The sequence below is a fragment of the Thunnus albacares genome, chromosome 22, assembly GCF_914725855.1.
Source record: "Thunnus albacares chromosome 22, fThuAlb1.1, whole genome shotgun sequence".
Taxonomy (NCBI): Eukaryota; Metazoa; Chordata; class Actinopteri; order Scombriformes; family Scombridae; genus Thunnus; species Thunnus albacares.
The window spans coordinates 11862070-11882709 of record NC_058127.1 but is presented as its reverse complement, the minus strand read 5'-3'; the positions used below and the strand labels follow the sequence as shown (position 1 = coordinate 11882709).

The window sequence follows — 20640 nt, the reverse complement described above, 5'->3', positions numbered from 1 at the left end:
TAATAACCAGTATGAACAGGAGGAATGATTACAGCGGGGAAAACCTCTTTCAGTGTTCATATGGACACCTGACTGTTATTTTAAGACACACTTGAAAAATTGTGAACCTATCCTTTAAAAGTACTAAAGTAAAAGTACTCCTTTTGCAGAAAATCGTTCACTGAGAGTGTGACTGACATCAGCCGGGTAAAGAAAAGAAGAAAAAAGAAATTTCTGTCACACAAATTTTGATTAACTTTTCAGACTTTTCTCTAAACTTTGCTTTCTTGTGTCAAATCTTCATCTGAAAAGTAACTAAACCTGTCAAATAAATGTAGTGGAGTAGAAATATAAAGTAGCATCATATGGAAATAGTACTCAAGCACAGTACAAGCACCTCAAAAGTGCAGTGCTTGAGTAAATATACTTAGTTACTTTCCACCACTGATAATGTTTCATAAACTGATTATGTGTTTTTTTGATGAAATCCAAAAAATAACTATAACCGGTAGGCTACATATAGTGGAGTAACAAATGCTATGGCTTTTACTTAACTAGAGTGGTGAAGTTAGGATGCAGAACGGGATGTTTTTACTTTATTTGAATGATCTGACAGCTTTTTCCTCTCTGAATGTGGAAAATGTGTCTTTCAACCTAAAATAGAGTCAAAATAAGTGCAGCAATGTCAATTTCTGTAAATCACATAAACAAAGTCCACAGAGATCTTTTCAGTTTGCCAGGAATGTTACTGAATCCTTTCAAACTGTCATATCTGTGTCTCTGTATCATTTATCTGATAAACCTGGTCAGCTGTCGTCAAGCAGCCATGTAAAAAAAAAAAAAAAAAAAAAATACGCCTGCACATCTGGAGGAGGACCCAAAGGAAAATCCATCTCTCTCTGCCCACGTCCTCACACGCTGCAGACAATCCTACCAAAGGAAAGCCAAACTATGAAGCTTTAGTTAACAACAGCTGAGCATTTGTCACAGCCTCCCGATGCTTTTAGCTTTTTGTTGGTTGTTTTCAGCTCGACTCTGATTCTTGAAGAGTCGCTTTTGCGCAGAAAAGCCGCCCCGGTGCGCTCAAAAAAAGTGCCCATGCGGATACGACAAAACGTTTCTGCCACGTTTTAACCAAAAAAAACAAAACGGAGTAGCATCGATCGATTGTACTTTGATTTTTTTTCTTTTCCTTCATCGTCTGCTGTCGACACGGCGGGACTTGTGTAGAGAGATAGTTTTCTGAACTTCTCTGAGGAGGCAGTTTGCAGATACAAGAAATGCTCCTCCAGCTCCTCACCGTGGCCTGCGGGCTCTGCTGCTTTGGTTTTACCTCCGTCACTGCAAATGTGCTGAAAGCAGAGGTAAGTCTGATGGAAAAAACGGTTATTTTACTTTTAAAACACCCGCTTATTGATAAAGTACAGGATTTTTGTGCGTAAATTCAGTGTGCCACGCATGTTATAGTGTGCCAACGATGTTTATTTTCCATTTTCTCCATTTCAAATGTTGTTTTTGTCATCTTATTCTAAAATACATCCCAGAATATACATTTAAAGTGATTTCCAGTAGGAAACATGAACTATAGTGATCTCATTTTGTTGTAATTGCGTCACAACACCACTTACTCATACTTGCAGTGTCCTCAAAAAGTGTTTTTTTGTCATCTTGCAACTGCTACTTCTGTTTCCTACATGTTTATTCCCCTTCTTTCAAACACTCCTAATCCCTTTTTTCCCCTGTTAAAACGTGTCCACTGTAACAACAGATAAAACTTCATCCACAGAAGGAAAAAAAAAAAAGAAAAAAATCATAAACTCTTGTGGCTTGAGAAGGAAGAGGGGTGGGGGGATTCAACCATGCAGGGGCAGTGCACAGTTTAGAAACCTCAGCTGAGCTGCTTTGTTCTGAGGAAAAGTGGGCAGTGGTGGTACTGGTGGGGGCGCGGGGGAGGGGGGTTAATAGTTTTCATCTGCCTGTGTAGGCTGCACAGACAGCAGGCCGAGAGAAGGCTTGTCCAGCACTCACAACAAGCTGGACGTGAGGCGGTCCGTCTGCACGGTGTGGAGACACTAAACTGCAGATTAGCCGTCACCTGAACAACATATTTTGTCATCAGGGCTCTTACAGCTCTGAAAATGATCGGGTACATCCTGGGCGCCTCTGCTGTCTGCACATTTTAGATTTGCTTCATCCGGCAACGTTCCAGTCCACCTTGTTGATAACATCAATAACAGCCGGTGGTCATAAGTGCACGGAAAAATAAGGTCACATACAGTCATAGCCAGGAAGTGAAGATATAAAGTGTTTCTCTGTAAAATGTAGGATGCTCCACTAATAGCCAGCTGTTACAGGAAATTGATTCACAGAGCAAAAAGTCGCTTTAGGTGGTTCAAAGTGTTACCAAAGATATACAAGAGTCTGAGCTGTAGCTGCGAGTGGGCCCAAGATACATAAAGGAGTGAAGGAGGACCTTAGTCACTGACCACAAGTGCTTGGCGTGTGAGTCAAGCCAGACATGATGGATAACTCTGAGAAGTCAGACAGTTTATAAGAGGCCGCAGGCAGCGTCCCCCCCTGTGGCGTAACACACCGACACAGTGATGAACGTCTGTAAATAAGAGTGAGAAAACATGACTGTTTACAGCAGCTGGACAACATCAGTACAGCGGTGTGACGGTTTTTAGCGTGCAGCATTTAATGCAAGACACACAAGATGAAGAGTGGATGTCTCATCCGCTGATGCAGGTCATGTATATGAAGTTTTATCCTCAGTGTGTGATGTTGTCAGATACAGAAAGAGGATAAGCCTTAATTATGGGGTCTGGATTACATCACCTGGGAGCTGTATATGAAACCTGTTATCAAAAGATAGACGTGTGTGTGGAGAAAGTAGACTAAACTGGAGAAATAGGAGTAACAGACAAGACAAAATAACAAGTGATAGACTGTAAATGTAAAATTATCATGGGTGAAGCTCACTTTTTAGGGTGGTTGGGAGGGTCGAGAAAAAGCAGAGACTGAAGTTTGAGGAATTTTGTGGTTTATCAGTGTTGCCCAACATCTCTGACTTCACTCTGACAGGCTAAACACATTTAATCCATGCTGAGTGAGCGGAGAAACTCCACCAATAGAGGAGTACGACTTCCCCTTTTTTCTCTGAAATGAAAACACTTCTCGTGAAGTACTGTACCCTTTGCGCCGTCCAGCATCTGTTTTCATTCACCGTGTTTTGCCTTGTCTAACCTTTCTCTGCTTGAATAAAATGCTTAGTTGGACCTTGTGAGCAGAGGAAGCGGACAGCAATGAAAACAAGTGGGTCTAAAACAGGATCTCTCCATATCTGGCTGAAAAAAATGCCGGAGATTTCCTGTTGCCATCTGGAGACACATGTCTCGTGATCCCGGCAGATCTGGTCAAAACACATCTGGGTTCAATTCTCTTTATCTTGACTTGTTGATGTAGCATCAAAGAAAAGCCTTGCTCAAGCTCTGGTGCACGCTGCTCCTACAGGCAGCGGCTGTCACTTAAGAAATGTCAAAATAATCCACTGGATCGGCCATAATGAGAAACTGATGGACTTCAAGGGAGAAAGGGAGCTTATCTATGCTCGACACACCGGCAGAAAATGCTCCACCTTGGTATAAATAGAGGACATCAAACAGAAAAAGTTTCCACCGTGATGTTAGTGACTGCGGAGTCGCGAGTCTTGGCCCTAAGACTGATGTATTTTCACCACTATGCTGATCAAGATTTGCATTCTTACTGCTCTTTATGTTGGAGCTCAGCTGGTTGGATTTGGCAAAAGTTGAAAGCCGAAAGTGCTGATCCCAAATCTAACTTTAAAAAGTCAGCCAGCCACTTAAAACGCGGCACTGGAAAGTAAATGTACATAAGTACAACCTGAAGTAGTTGCACTTTTCTGAAGTGTTTCCATTTCATACCAGAGACACCCTCTACCCTTACACGATTAGATAATAAACAAAAAACTCCCCCAAAAAACACTTCAACAGGAAAAAAAAGAAGTAATCAAATCCTTTACTGAAGTAAATGTAGCAATGCAAGAATGTAAAAATACTCCTTTACAGGTAAAAGCCCTGCATTCAGAAGTATTTTCCGCAAAATGTACTTAAGTATCAAACATTAATATACTCATAATGCAGAACGGATCCTTACAAAGCAGGATATACCAGCCAAAAGGATTTTAACAACTTTTAATAGTATTGATAAAAGTATTAATGAATGATTGTAAAAGTTATTGATTACAACTTGTAAACTTTATAAATTATACATTGTGAGAAAGTGATACTCATCATTTTGATGTTGTAGCTGGTCAAGATGGAGCTAATTTCTCTCATACTTTTAGGAAATTTATTCTATAACGACGCATCATATTTTATAAGCTCCTTATATATTTTGTATATAAGATATTCAGCTGCAAAGTAACTATAGCTGTGAAATGTATTGCAGTAAAATGCATATTTCCCCTCTGAAAGTCAGTAGACCAGCAGTATCCTGAAGAGGAAATACTCAAAATTGTACTTAAGTGCAGTACTTAGATAAAAATACTTCCATTACTGGTTGTTTGTATGGAATTTTTGTCATTAAAGCAGTTTCCTATAGTGCAATAACCCATCCTAAAGGTATTTATCACTCTCATATCAATTTACCAAATACCGTTGCAGTACGTCAGTATAATTTGACCATGCAGATATGTAAATGCTCCGGTGTGAGTGCTAACTGGGTCAGAGACGCTAAGAAATGAAGGCAATGTGAGATTCAGCCACTCTTGAGCAGAATTCTCTGTTTTTTCCGTTGGCACCAAGCGAGAGGAACAACTGACTCAGTCCCTCGGATTTAAATTCAGCCATACTTCTAACCCCTCTCGCCCCACTTTCCTTTTACCACTCGTCTTTCTAATGTCTTTACCTCTCCCTCTCTAATGTAACTCTGCACTTTAGATCATCTTCTGCTGTCTTTAATCCTCTTTGTCTGTCCTTTTTTTTTCTTTTCTCTTCATTCCTGGTGAGATTTATGCTCAGACACTCACATGCTGTATTGAGTAACGCAACATCAGTTCAACTTCCTATAAAAATGTCATCATCCTTTTGTTTTTTACCACAACAGCTATAAATGCTCAAGGGAATTTTTCTTCAGTTTGTTTATAACTCTTGTAGGAACTTGTGGTTTGCTTTTTTTTTTTTATAGTGCATCCGGAAAACACATCACCCTTCAGTGTCATGAGAATGTGACTAACTGTGTGGGACAATAGGTGGCAGCCACATGTCCTGTGATACATCACATACTGTGGTGTATTTTCATTAAATGTCATAGTTGTGCTTAAAGACAATATTAAGCTACGCAGATTGATTTTATAAGTTTATAAGCAATAAGGGCTAGTGGGATACAATTTGTATTGGTGTAGTTATAATCTCATGAACCATATTTAATCACACTGTACGTATAGAGGCACAGTAGAAGAATCATAATCATACACTGGAGAAATTTGAGTGTGTTTGTATTACATGTCACTTTGCTGGGGTCTGCATTAAAGTCTTCACCTTTTAAAAAAATACCCTCTGGAGGAGATCAAGAAATAAGGGTGTAAAATGACGAGAATAACTTATAAAAATAAAAGGCCAGAAGACAACTGGGCAATAATGGTGTAAAATGATTCCCAATACTTATATATAAAAATTGGATATAATCAGGAAGAATTATGTATGCCAGGACATATCCACAAACAGCTCAAAACATGGTTTGAAGAGTTTTGACCAACAACAAGTGACAGAGATAAAAGTAACATAATAATTGGTCAAAAATTAGGGAGGGTGGATGATAAGGTGTGGCCTAAGCCGACCCAAGGACATAAAAACAATGCCCCAAAGAAAAACCTTTGGAGCGATTTGGTTCTTTGTAAAAGGTGCTACTCGTTCCCCTTTTCTTGCAATAAAAGAACACTTTGCTGTTTGGACCTCTGACTCCCTTTTTATTATTAAGAGAGAGTTTTTGCTCTGATACATTTTTCTGCAACAATTCGACACAACAATACATGCTCACCAGCAACATGGTCACATTTTTCACTTGCTGATACTCGCTGAATTGAAACAACTTTGTGTTTTTAAAGTACGAGTCTGCCCAGGGGCCCTGAATGTATTCAGGAATATCCACTAATAAGATCAACTGACATGATAAGGGAACCGAAGGAGGTGCATGATCTGATCTTGACACCTTCTCTTGCAAAGAGTCCCTATGTCGAAATCTTGTTTTAAAACCTTTATTAGTTCCATTTTGTGCTTATTTGTCGCGGATTTCCAAATTATCCAAAGTACCGAGAAGAATGAAGAGGTCAAGTGCTCAGTCAGTTTCACAAGTACTGAGTCTGCACAGAAATAAGGCAAAAGAAGAAGAAATTTTATATTTAAAGACACATTAAAGTCCCATTTCACAAAAATATTGCCCGAACACTGACAAAAAAGTAGAAGAGGCTCTTCAGATGCATATTAGGTAAAAACACAGACCTCACAGGGTCTTGATTGGAGCAGAACTAGTAAAAGCTAATTCATTAGACCTGGCACTCTATGTGGAGACATATAGAGTTTTCTTTTCTCTAATCAAATTACCACACAGCACACAAGTATTCTTCTAACATGGAAAAACTTAACACATTGCTCAGGCCACACGCAGGTTAATACAACCGCGTTAAAGTAGGTTTTCTGGGTTTAGTCGTCCCTCAGATTTTTATTTTGCTGCTCTGATCTGAGGAAGAAGATGATTGCAAGCAGCCACATGCAGTGGTGCTTTGAAGGCAGCATACGTATCTCAGTTTCTGGATATTAAACATGTATTTCATCCATTTGATTATCAATAAATATCCAAATCTTTAGGGTTGTTATTTTCGAAATCTTGCTGGTGAGTTTCCTAATTAATCAATCAATCATTTAGTCTATTAAACATCACAAAATAGTGAAAAATGCCTCTCACAATTAGCCCAAATTGACATATTCAAATACCTTTTATCCAAGTAATTGTGTCCAAAACCCAAAAATATTCAGCTCACTATACTTTAAGACATGGAAAAGCAACATTATTTCACATTTAAGAAGCTGGAAGCATTGAATGTTTGCCTTTTGTGCTTAAAAAGTGATTTATTTTACGTCAGTCGACTAATTGATCGCTCAATGAATCGTTTCAGCTCTATATAGAATAGTAAGGTCACAGTGGGGTCACAGAATCTATGTATACATCACGCCGCGTCACCAAAATGACCTCTTCCAACATTTACATCACGGTGGTTGTGTTTCACTGAGCATTATACATTTGGACCACACGTCAGTCCACACTCACACACACACTGAACAGACCCAGGGGTGTATTTACCAAACCAGCAGCCAGCCCTGTGACCACACATGGTCGTGTGGAGGGAGAGCGCTACCTAGCCACCCCAACGCCAACAATACCAGCCATGTACAAGTCTCAATAAATAGAAGCTTTGATGGTGGCTGCTGCTAGTTCCAGGGAGGAGGGGTGCATGCTGGGATATCTGGCGTCCGAACCGGAGGTGGAGGTGGTGGTGTGTGTAGTGAAGGAGTAGTTTAGGATTAGGGGAGAGAAGTGGAGGTCTTGACGGTGTGGGGGGGAGTGTTTTTATAGAAGCAGACGCGTCACCACACTGGAGCCACAGGACACACTAGCAGCAGTCAGGCAGTCAGGCAGAGAGAGTAAATTTGGTTGGTGTTAGAGACAGATTGACACAGAGTAAGACAGAGGATAAATTAAATTAACTAGACCCTTAAATAATCCAGAGAAATCTTTAGGAAATGGCGAGTGAGTATGAGGGGGATATGCAGAGGCAGAGAGAAGGGGGATAAGCTGCCTCTCTCTGCAGGTCATCATAAGTGAACCTTGTTCTCCGGCCTCGCTGCCCCACCACATGACTAACAGTAGCTGTGTGTGCCCGGGCAGTATATGGATGGCCAGGTAGTCCTGCCCAGTTGCTGCGTTTCCATCCCTCCCCTGCTTTCCCCTTCACTTGTTGGAGAAAGGTTTTGAAGAGAAAAACAGCGCTAATGGTGGAACAAGAGAGATATCTGAGGTTTAAGTGACGCCAAAGAAGGAATTCGGTGTAATTCCCCCGACTTAATTTGTGGTGGAGATGAGGATTTGCTTTAACTCTCAGTGGAAACACACAATTCAAGACACGTTTAAGCCTTGAACTCCAAAATGGGGACATATTTGATTCTTAAAGGGGACATATTATGCTTTTTGTGATTTTCTGCTATTTTTATACTGGTATGATGTCAGATGTTCATGTTAAACATTCAAACACGTGAGGTGAAGTTATGTAACAATGCTCCCTGAAAATCAAAATGGAGGCTTCAGCCCCCTCTGAACGCTCTATTTGCAATGTTACCTCTACTTCCTCTTCGTGATGACATCAGATTGTTCGCACACGCCCACAAACGGCCGTCTGTTTCGTAGCCTTTGTTGCTAACGTTGCTCCATGGGTTGTTGTCACGTTGTCCAGTCGCAGATTTCAGCTACGGATGTATTTGAGTTTAAGTTTCCATTTCAAGTAAAGACATGAGATAAGACGGGCCTTAACGAGACAGGAGCTAAAACAGCCTGTTCGAGACAGAGCTTGAACTGAGGAGCTGCATAAAGAGCCAGTTTAAGATAAATAAGGAGTGTTTTGAACTGTAAATCATGCAAAATATTCCAGTAAAGCCCCAGAGTAAAATTATAGACCTAGAAATGTGCATGAGAAGTGATTGTTTGACTGTTTGAGGAATATATCATTTTTGACAAGCGTTAGACAGGAAGGGAGGGATATGAAGCTCGAGCCAGCGGCTGGTTAGCTTAGCTTAGCGTAAAGGCTGTAAACAGGGGGAAACAGCTAGCTTGGCTCTATTCAAAGGTATCACAATCTGTCTACCAGCACCTCTAAATCTCACCAATTGATATGATACATCTTGTTTGTTTAATCACAAACAGACAGATATGAGAGTGGTATTGATCTTCTCTCTCCCAAAAGGTTAACTAGTCCTTTTAAGAGCGTTTCTGTCCAGTCTTAGACCACCAGCAGTAGGCAGTGGAAAGAATAGGCTGGCCTTTCATGTGTTAAGATAAATAGTGGCGGTTTTGGTTGACATGAGGACAGACAGAGAGGGGGAGGAGGACAGACGTAGACAGTGACAGGAGGATCTGAAACTCAAGCTTTGAGGAACTTAAATGTTGCCGAAAATGTTGCTTTTTCCAGCGTTGTGACCGCGAGTTGTCTTTGGCTGCGATAGTCTAGACAGAGTTCTGGGTCATCGTGAATAAAATGACATCAGTGTTTTCAGATTGTGTGTTTAATTTGGCTTTCAGTTCGTCTCTCATCCCTTCTTATGACCCCACAACAAAGTTTCCCATAATGAGTTCAACATAAATCATGGGGGCATTTGAGGATTTGGTGTTAGTTTTTAAGAGTTTGTAAACAGGATAATGTCACAGTCACATGAAGAAAAGACAATAAATTTAACTTGCTGTGTTAATTCAGTGTGTGTTGGCTGCTGAAGGAGGAGGATATGTAGGTTAACACTGTTGTTATTGCTTGCTCAAGTCAGCTTACTATACAAAAACCCCCGTCACACACACACTCTTTGTCTCCCTTGCTCACTGTGCAATCTGTGTGATACATCTGAGCTCAGAGACGCAGGTCCAAACAAGCACTGCAAGTTGACTGGAAGTAGATAAACACCAACAGGCTCACACAAGAGGCCGAACACTTATTTTGTTGACTAAGATGTTTTCTTGTGGTCTTTCTTCTGTCTCCGGTATGTCTGACTAAGGAGTGAGTGAGTGAATAACTCACCAAGAAACTCAAAGAGAGAGAGGGATGGTTTTCAGTAATATGTCATTAAACCCCTAATAAATGCTTGGTCTAATTTAAAAGCCTCTTTAATTGACGAGACCTTGCACTTAAAGCAGGTTAATGTAGATTTCCAGTATTTTCTGTCGCCAGCATGTAGTAATTTGTGCTGTCAAGTCCTGTAGCAAAAATTGGAAAAACGTTCCAATAAAACTATTTTAGCAGTGTGTTAACCACTAATAACCTACCCAATGATGACAAATTATTTCTAGTTTGTGACCCAATTATGGAAGCAGAGGTGTTTGATATTCAGTTTCAGAAGTAAACTATTAATACATAAAATCCTACATATTGGATACTTTAAGCTTCAGCTTTGTTGTGCAGGTAATAAACTACTGTTAATAAATATCATTAGGTTGTTTAACTGTTGCTGCAAATCCTCCCCACTATTGAATATTGTCATTTAGTTGTAAAAGAGAATAATGGTATTTATACATGTGCAGTGTTTGTATATGAAGCCAGAAGTAAATTCAGTGTTATTACATCTAGTACTCATTGATTGTTTTGGAGAATATAATGAAACATGAATGTGTTAACAGTTGTTCTTTAAATCTGTAGTTAAACATATTAAGATGTACAGTTAGTATGTTTATAAGGATTTCTACAGTTGTTAAGAATCAATCGAATATATTTGCTTTGACGGATTTTTTCGCTAATTATGCATTATGGTCAACCAGTTGGTCTGGAGGATAAACAAGGTCTCACTGCAGTGTTTCCCTCTGTGAGAGCAGTCAGACTGTAAAACATTAAACCTTACACCAATAAACCTCTTTCAGACCTTTGCACAAGAGAGTCCACCTGTTCGCTGGTAGAGGAAACAGTATCAAGTTGTATAAATGTGATCATCTTCATGACGTTATCTGTGTTTAGCTTAGTCTAACAGACAAACATTGTCCTAATCTCTCCCTCTCTTGCAGGCTTGGCTGCAGCAGTATGGCTACCTGCCTCCAGGTGATGTCAGAGCCCAGGCTATTCGCTCACCCAAGTCCATTGCAACGGCGATTGCAGCCATGCAGAGGTTTTATGGTTTGACTGTCACCGGCTCCATAGACTCCAACACGTTAGAGTGAGTCCTGTTTGACTTTAATGGTTTTTATGATGCATAACTGTTTGGTTTCAAATTGTTACTGGAAAAAAAGTCACAAAAATCTGAATTTTTTTATGATTTGGGTTGCAAGAGGAATAAGAGAATCTAAGAAATCAAGGTGGTTCCTATTTACAAAAAATGTGCCCTTCAAAGCAGTTGAATATTTTACATTGTTGACAATTTTATGTTGCTGTTGCCAGGGCGATGGGCCGGGCACGATGTGGCGTCCCAGACAAGTTCGGCCCACAGCTGAAAACCAACCTGAGGAGGAAGAGATACGCGGTGCAGGGTCTGAAGTGGGACAAGTCTGAGGTGACCTTCAGGTCAGAATATACACTCACACGCCAACACTGATCAATAGTTTGGATTTACTTCTAAAGTTTCACATGTGAATCTACTTTAGTGTGCATATGATGATATACTTGTATGGACTTTAGGGCTTAAACTCAGCATTTTCATTATAAATTAATCAGCTGATTATTTTCTTTCTTGTTTTATCTGTAAAATGTCAGAAAATTGAGAATTAATGTCCCTTATAACTTCCCAGAAGTTTATTTAAGTGCTTGTGTGATCTGACCAACAGTCCAAAACTAACAGATACCAGATTCACTATCAAAGAGCACTAAGAAAACTGAAAATATTTACATTTCTAAAGCAAGTAACACTGAATTTTTGTTGTTTTTGTTGGGGTTTTTTTGCTCTAAAAAAGTATTAATCGATTACCAAACGCTCTGCATTGATCAATCAACTAATCAACTAATTATTATTTAAACTGGCAGGTAAAATTCAAACTCAACTAAATATTACATTAATGGTCCAAAAATGAATGGTAGGTACTGAATAAAGAGTAAAAATACAAAGAATATTACTAAGAAATTGCAAAAAGTGACACTAAAGTGACATTTTCCTAATAAAACGGGAGTAATCTGCTTTATTCTTGTTTCAAGATATTAATGCTTGTTTTTAAAACACTGAATCCAAGACGTAAGACTGCAGGACTGGTCCCTTTAGTGTCCTAAATCCCAGTGTCTGCGTTCTCTACCACAGCATACAGAACTACACCCCAAAAGTTGGCGAACACGCCACATACGAAGCCATCCGAAAGGCCTTCAAGGTGTGGGAGAGCGCGATCCCGCTCACCTTCAGAGAGATCCCCTACAGCCACATCAGGGACAAGGTTGACAAGTTCGCAGACATCATGCTTTCCTTCGCGGAGGGTTTCCACGGAGACAGCACACCGTTTGACGGCGAGGGCGGCTTCCTGGCGCACGCTTACTTCCCCGGCCACGGCATCGGAGGAGACACGCACTTTGACCTTGCCGAGCCCTGGACCACTGGGACCGTCGACCAGGGAGGTAAGAAAAAGAGGAGTGGAGGGCAAAACAGATCCAGTTTGTTTTGTTTACCATCATCTTAACTGATAAAACTAAATTTCCTCTTCCTCTCGTTGAAGGTAATGATGTTTTCCTGGTGGCCGTCCATGAGCTGGGTCACGCTCTGGGTCTGGAGCACTCCAACAACCCCTCTGCCATCATGGCCCCCTTCTACCAGTGGTTTGATACTGAAAACTTCCAGCTCCCCGACGACGACCGCAAAGGCATCCAGGCCGTCTACGGTGGGTTGATCTCCTAGAGCAGCTATTTTGACCTTTGACCTACCAGACAGTTTGTTTTATTTCAATCATTTTTTGAGGTAAAACTATCCAGCAGGTCACAAGGAAAAATGCAAAGATCAGAGGATATTCTGAAATAATAAACATAATTTCATGCATTTTTGATGCTTTATTATTCTTTTAATCATCTCATGACCCCTTAGATTTATCTCGCAGCACCTTGCAGGGTCCCGACCCCAAGTTTGGGAACCAAAAGTAGTGATGTTCCTTATGGAGGCCTTTATTTTAATGTTGTAGCAGCTTATAGACTGTTAGTGCTATGAAACATTTCATGAATATGAACATCTAATATATAAAAAAGATATATATGTATGTATGTAATGTATGCAGTTGAAGCCTTAAAAATATGTTGTCTCCCTACTTTTAAAGCAGTCTGTTAGTCCAACAATGTGATAAAACCTTGAAAACTTAATGTCCAAATCCATTGCAAGGGTATGACGACCATAAATAGTCAGTTTGTTTTAATTTATCAGAAGACAGATGGTGTTTAAGGGTCAATTCATTGTTTCTTTTATCAATATCGGTTTAGTTGTACTGATAGAAAGACACATAATACCTATAGTACCTAGTACCTAGAGCACTACATAGTTTCAAGTTAAAGTTTTGTTGTTTCTTCAGGACCAGGACATAAAATCTGACATTAAGCATCAATCCAAAAACATAAAACATCTAAAGTATGCATCTATAAAAGATCTATATGTGCATATAGCAGAGTAAAAATATAAAACAAGCATCATTTGAAACATGTTGGGTGGTCTTCCTCCAAATAAACCATTTCTGTCTCTCACAAAAATCTTTCCCACAGGAACAAAGTCCGGAGCTCCCCCTCCTCCCCCTCGACCCACAAAGCCGTCCATCAGGCCAGAGCACGGCCCAGACATCTGTGAGGGACACTTTGACACCATCGCTATCCTCAGAGGGGAGAAGTTTGTATTTAAGGTACTTAGACCCTCAAATGTTCTCAAAACCCAAAATATTGAGACTCACAAAGACATTTTTGTACATCTTATGTTGCTCTTTAAATTAATTGACCTTTTGGGGAAAATACGCTTATTTGCTTTCTTGCTGAGAGTTAGATGAGAGGATTGATTCCACTCTCATGTTTGTACGTTAAATATAAGGCTACAGCCAGCGGCCAGTTAGCTTAGCTTAGCACAAAGACTGGAAACAGGGGGAAAAACTAGCTTGGCTCTGTCCAAAGGTCCCGTGAAACTTTTTCATTTTTACACTTCGGTTTTTGTACAGATTAAAAGAATGAGATATCGTGTGTTAATTAGTGAGCTTAAGAGGTGCTGGAAGATAGATTTTGTTACGTTTGGACGTGGCATGTTAGCTCTTTCCTCCTGTTTTCAGTCCTTTTTGTTAAACTAAGCTAATCGTCTCCTGGCTCTGGTTTCATATTTACCATACAGACATGAGGGTGGTATCAATCTTCCCATCTAACTCTCGGCAAGAAAGCAAATAAGTGTATATCCCAAAATGTCAAACTATTCCTTTCAACTCTACCTACCTACTCTAACTTGATAGTGCGACTTCAACTGCTATAAATTGATCTGTCTTGGTAATAACTACAACTGTATGAACTTGACCACTTTCTCCATAAATTTTGCAAGTCTTGGGCTAAATCCTGCCAGAAAGCAATGTCTTTATATTTCTTCTCTTTTACAACCTTACAACTAACAAGCTGAAACCAGAGAACGTTTGGCATTTTCGCTTAATAAAAGACTTTTTGTGAATTGAATTGTTTCAGCACCAGTATGCATTATTTCAGGCAAATAAAGAAAACAAAAATCCCATCATGCAATATATTCTACTGTAGTTTTCATCTATCTGTGTGTTTGTGTGTGTTTGTAGGACAAATGGTTTTGGCGTGTGCGTAACAACAAAGTGCTGCCAGGATATCCCATGGCCATTGGTCACTTCTGGAAAGGCTTGCCAGCAAACATCAATGCCGCCTATGAGAGAGATGATGGGAAATTCATCTTCTTCAAAGGCAGGTTCCCTGTGAGAATAAATTGAAACCAGATTTAGGATGGCGGCGTCATCGCAGCTGCTCAAGTGATGAATTTCATGTGTCAACTGTTACGACTTTTTTTTCCTCTGGTCTTTCTTTCTGTTTTCTATCTGCCTTTCTTTTCATCTTCCTGTTTTTTTTTTTTCTTTCTTCCATCTCCAGGTGACAGATACTGGGTTTTCAGTGAGTCTAGCATGGATAAGGATTCCCCCAAGAGCCTGAAAGAACTGGGTACTGGTCTACCCAAAGACAAGTTAGACGCTGCTCTCTTCTACACACCAACTGGACAGACGTACTTCTTCAGAGGCACCAAGTGAGTCCTTCCGCTAGTCAGGATTTGTATTTTATTCTTATTTTTCCCCATATGGTCCTCATATTGAAAAACAAATTCTTCCTCATTGTCCTCGTACACTTGCGGTATTTTTACAGCCATCTTATGAGCTATCAGGAACATTCCTGTAGCATGAATGTCTTTCCATTTCCTATACAAACAGGGTTCATACTCTTTGTATACATGCAGTAACCTGTTGCAACGTGTTATACATCTACCATCTTATCTGTCAACGTGGCCTCCAACATTTCATTTCTCTGACTCACAATCACAGGTCCCATCTATCCTCTCCTATCTAAAATGGGTAACACTTTAACCCCTATTTAGCGTATAATAAATGGTTATAACACACTTTAATGTGGTGAAATGTAGATAGAAGTGTTTTATTGATGTATAACGTCTCCTGTGGGCAGCCATAAGTGGAGACAGATAATGAATGAAAATATAGTAAAACACAGATGTAACAATATAAAATATGTCTTTATAGGAGAAGTTATAATTGTTATTAAATAATCAACACTTATAAATATCCTCATATCTGCATTATTGTGTGTTATAAACCTTTTAACTGTTTATATACTACTTATAAATGTAGGGACTTTAAGTAAAGCGTTACCCTTAAATTCAATTTCAAAGTGTCCAGAGAAGTAATTATATCCCAAAAACTGCATAGATTTTCATTTTTTTAAGTATGTCTTAGCATTTTTTTTTTAGCTTTTTAAAAAACGCTGACAGGAAACACGAGACAAGAAAGGAGGCATGACATGTAACAAAATATCCCCGGTCAAACACGAAACAGGAACATTTTAGCATCTAACGGTCTAATGGACGCCCCGGCAGCAGCAATTACTCACCCAAAGCTGTTTCCTCAAGATGTATTTCTTTAATATTTCCCTCTTTGTGGCATTTGCAGGTACTACCGTTTCAACGAGCAGACTCGCACTGTGGACAAAGGCTATCCAAAGCCTATCAGCACGTGGAGCGGAGCACCAGACAACATGAAAGCTGCCATCATGAGCGAGGACGGATGTAAATTAACACTCTTAACACACATTTTCACTTTCAAAGCACCAAAGACTTCTTAATGAGCAGAGTCAGACAGAGATTGGTCAAACAACCAAGAAGAGTCACTTAGATTATAAGAAAATGGTGCTTAGAAACGCAGTATATATGTAAAAAAATGATCCTGAAACTATGTGCAGAAGTCACTAGACAAAGTTTAGGGGCAGAAGTGACAGAAATGATACTTTAGATTTAATCAGAAATTCATCCTTTAGATTGAGAGAAATACAAATGACAGTGTGAAGCTTAGATATTAGAGCAGTTCCAGCCCAAAAAACAGTTGTGTTGCTGTGTTTTCTCCACTCAAAACTGGAAAAAAACTCGTGAAACTAACTCCTGCTTTTTCCATCTCTCCATTTTCCACAGCTTACACGTATTTCTACAAAGCCAACAAGTACTGGAAGTTCAACAACCAGTACATGAAGGTGGAGTCCGGCTACCCCAAGTCTGTGCTCAGGGACTGGATGGGCTGCGAAAGCGAGGAGCCCAAGAAGGGTCGGGACGAGGAGGTGATCATCATTGAGGTAGACGAATCGCAGAGCGGGGCCGGGCCGATAGCCGTGGTGATCCCTCTCCTCCTACTGGTGCTGGTGGTGGTCACTCTGGGAGCGCTTTTGTTCTTCAGGAAGTACGGCACGCCTCGACGTCTCCTGTACTGCCAGAGATCCCTGCTGGACAAGGTGTAGACAGAGCGACGGGTGATTGACAGACTGCCACAGAGGGACAGAAAGAGAGGGAGAAAGAGGGCCGGATGAAGATGGAAACTGAGAGGGGGAAAGAAATGAAAGAGGAGGAGAGAGCAACTGGAGACAAGATGGATGATTAGGGATTTTTTTTAAAAAAGGGACGATGTGTTAAGGTTTGGGTGGTTTGTATGTGCCACAACAGAGTTTTCTCAAAAAAAAAAGGCCCTAGAAACTGAAATCAGGAAAATGTGTATTTGTATGTTAACTATTTACATGTACTGTTCTGTGTTCAGAGATTAAGAACATACCCACAATCTCACATAGAGAAAGGGAAATATACAAAAAAAAAAAAAAGACTTCATCAATGACTTCCCTCCCGCCTCTCCTCTCTCACAACCCTCAAAAAAAAAGAAAAAAATCCCTCCTTCTTCTCCTTTAACTGGACGACTCCAGCTGAACTGCTGTCTGATTCATTAGTTTCATCACGTTTCACAAGTCTGTGCTTTCAGTTTGGGTTTTACTCAGAAATTTGTAAAGAGTTTTTACTCTAAAATACAATTGCTGTCAAACTTTTGGGGATATTTTTGTCGGGGAGTTTTACTTTTTTAACTTTAATTCATCATTTTGACATTACATTTGCTCTTAAATCTGTTGTTTTGGCAACATTTTGCAATATCTCCTGCATTTTTTTTTTTCTACCACTAAGTAGGGCTGGGTATCAAAGTTCATACAGCTCTGGTATTGTTTAAAATGTCTCCATATCACGAGCACGAAAACCGTCAAATACCTAAAGTGGCATTGAGTTTCAGGTCAGATTTTGACTGTTTCATTTTGGTAAATCTTATGTACAGCTGCATGTGTTAAGACAACATTTAAGATTTGAGATCTTTGGCTTCTTTTGTTAAATAAACATATTTCTTGTTGTAGAAAAGCATGCTTGTATTTCTCAAAGTAAGGTGCAGTATATGCATTGTTTTGAAGAAATGATACCCAGCCCTAATACTATTAAGAGGTTTCTCTCCCTTCTGCTAACGCCTGCCTTTCTCACAGGTACTCAGTCAGTTGCTAAAGATGGAGACCGTGTTCAGTTTTAGGAATTATTACCTCCCTGATTGTTGGATGGATTTTATGGAGCTGAGTGTAACAGCGCAGCCGTAATGCACAGTGTTAGTATTGATTGATGCAGACTTTTCAACATGCAGAGATAGGTATCATTTAAACCAAGATTATGTCCACAAAAGTCAGACTTAACTTGGGGCTGTGAGGCGATTCCCCCCCCCCTCTTAATCATCTGGTTGCACCCCCCCCCCCCCCCCCCCCCCACCCCCCCACCCCCTGTCGAAAAGTCTCTTCTGGTACAAGAACTACAGTATGTAACTACAACTTGAGTCGTTTAGACTTGCAGCCAAAACTCTTCTTTCAGTGCAAGCAGTCAGATGGGAAAGATAATAAAAAAAATATGTGATGTTTTATCTCACAAATAACAAACATTCCAGTACATTTGTTGTCTATTAACGAGCAGAGCGGCTCGTCTAAATGTGTGAGTAAGCGGTACAGTTTCCAACAATATGGTGCAATCTTTAATTATTATCGTTTTTATGGGAAATTGTTATTATTATTATAAGTATGGTTATTGTTATTATTGTTCTCCTGGTAAAGTTATAATAACTTTTTTTTTTTTTTTTTTTTTTTTTTTTTTGCTTTTTGTACATTGTCATTTGGAGTCCTGCTGGACAGAGGCATAACGTGACAATGATGGAATTGAATCCCAGTTTACATTCAGCGTGCGGTGAATTAGATCAGATGAGGGGGGTAAATGTGATTTCAGGGAGTTTTAATATTCTGAAACACCCGAAATTTACCCAGACGTCGGCACAGGATAACAAGCAATGCTATTTATGAACTTTGACACAGATGGTGCTCAATGTTTGGTTTTTTTTGTTTTGTTTTGTTTTATACACAAATCAAAATTGAAGGTGAATTGATTTAGTTAATAACAATGATAATGGTAATGATATTTATAATGATGATCATATCAATAAAATGGAATGAGATTTTTTTTTTCTTGCCTGTTTTCACTTTTGTATTTCATTAGATAAAGTAAAATTAAACTATTTTCTACAATCTGTCATATTTTTTTTTTTCAATGCTTTCAAAACCTCGTCAGTGTCTGAACAGGAACGCACTTACACACGGAAAAGCACAATATTAAATGCACTTTTCAGCTGATGAAATGTTTGATTTTGACTCAAATTAAAAAAAGAACTCATGTTAGATACCAAATATTTACTACATATTGAGGTGAGATGTAATTCTACCACTTTATTGATCAATTTTTCCGTATTGTCTAATTACTTTCTGTACTTTTGAAAAACAGATGGTCAGGATTTGAAAAGAGTTAAATGCTCTTTCACAGTATGTGTTAACAAAATCCCATCAATGATCTGACCGAATCCTTTCAAAACCCTTCGATAAACACAAAAGTGTTTGGTAGTCGAGCTGAAAACAAGTTTGTTTTGCTTGAGTTCTTGAAACGGTTGGAGATAAAGAATCAAGATTTAAAAGATTTAAACCTTGATTTATGCAAACATCTGTTTAATGGTCTTGATTGACATGCTTCACGCTATAACTATAAAGTATATACTGTAATAATCGTATGTATTAAAAGGGTACTCTTCCCTAAAACTGGGAGTCACATTATGTTTCCATTTAATGAATATTGGCTCCGTTTGTCATTCACTTCTATTGAATCCCGACGGACTGCGTTTCCTGTTTCGGGGTGATGTTCAGCCAGTTCCAGTTGTTTTACAGGTCAAAGTTCACCTTTGTTCATCGTTGACCGTGCGAATGTGCTCGGTCAGCCAATAGAAACACTGCTGCACTGTGTTTTTGGAAATGAAGAGTTTATTATTCTTGTGTGTTGTGTCACCATTATCACACTACCAAACAACAACTTTGTTATTCTCTTTCAACATCACATCCTTTTTCGGAGTCACATCCAGGGAAATTCTGGTGGAATTCACAGTGACATCATCAGGGTTGTTTGTTCCTTTTAGAGCGACAGACAAGACAATTTACAACATTTACAACTCTTTTCATAGGCTGAGTAGCCCTGCCCATGACAAGAAAAAAATGATGTGCCCAGTAAAATTAGTAATGTATCTATTTTAAAAGTTGACATAAAGAAACTTCTGCACTGCGCTGTTTCGTGCCAAAGAGGAGATGATGCAAGATGGGCACTGACTGATGTCATTAAGAGCTGAAGCTTAGCTTCACTACCTCTTCTTCCTAAAATGTTTCTCAGGCAATGTGTTTTGTTTAGGGATGATTGCATCATTCAGGTTCACAGTGGTTCAGTCTGAGTTTTCAACTAGATTAACAACTGCAATTTTTACACTTTTTTTCCAGTTCCTTCTCCATTTCTGTTATGTGCTACTTTCGGGGACAAACACAACTGGTTATTGTGTCTTTGGTGATTATTATGGTGGCCCTGAAAGCTCAACACACATGCAAAAAGACCAAACACAAGAAAAAGAAACATCACAGTAGCAGCATTTGGAGGAAAACGCTAGGAAAACCAAATTTCTGTATTTGGTTGTGTTTTCTAACTTCGCAGCTTTTTAATCTAAATACTTCATGTGTCATCAAATTGCTTTTGTTTTATCCATTTGCATGTGTTTCCTAAGTTGCAGTGTGTTGACCTCTCAGGGCCACCGTAGATTCCTTTATCATTACCATTTAACACAAGAAGTTCCATTCATAGAAACACAGTCTATAAATATAAAAGATCAAATGATATCAAGCATTTCATACCAACAATCATCTGTCCACGGTCCACAAAACTTACAAACACCTACAGTTGGATATGAATCATTATTTATTCATTTTATTGTTAA

The 20640-nt window shown here is 39.3% G+C and overlaps 1 protein-coding gene across 1 annotated transcript; it reads left to right on the top strand.

Moving 5' to 3' along the window:
* The first annotated feature begins 851 nt into the window (after positions 1–851).
* Positions 852–18802, top strand: mmp14a (matrix metallopeptidase 14a (membrane-inserted)). The gene is made up of 10 exons (XM_044341636.1): positions 852–1343; positions 10810–10958; positions 11180–11302; positions 12027–12334; positions 12433–12594; positions 13457–13590; positions 14506–14644; positions 14828–14978; positions 15910–16025; positions 16425–18802. Exons 1-10 carry the CDS (start codon positions 1260–1262, stop codon positions 16742–16744), a joined length of 1686 nt encoding a protein of 561 aa, XP_044197571.1. The 5' UTR covers positions 852–1259; the 3' UTR covers positions 16745–18802.
* Positions 18803–20640: the final 1838 nt, after the last annotated feature.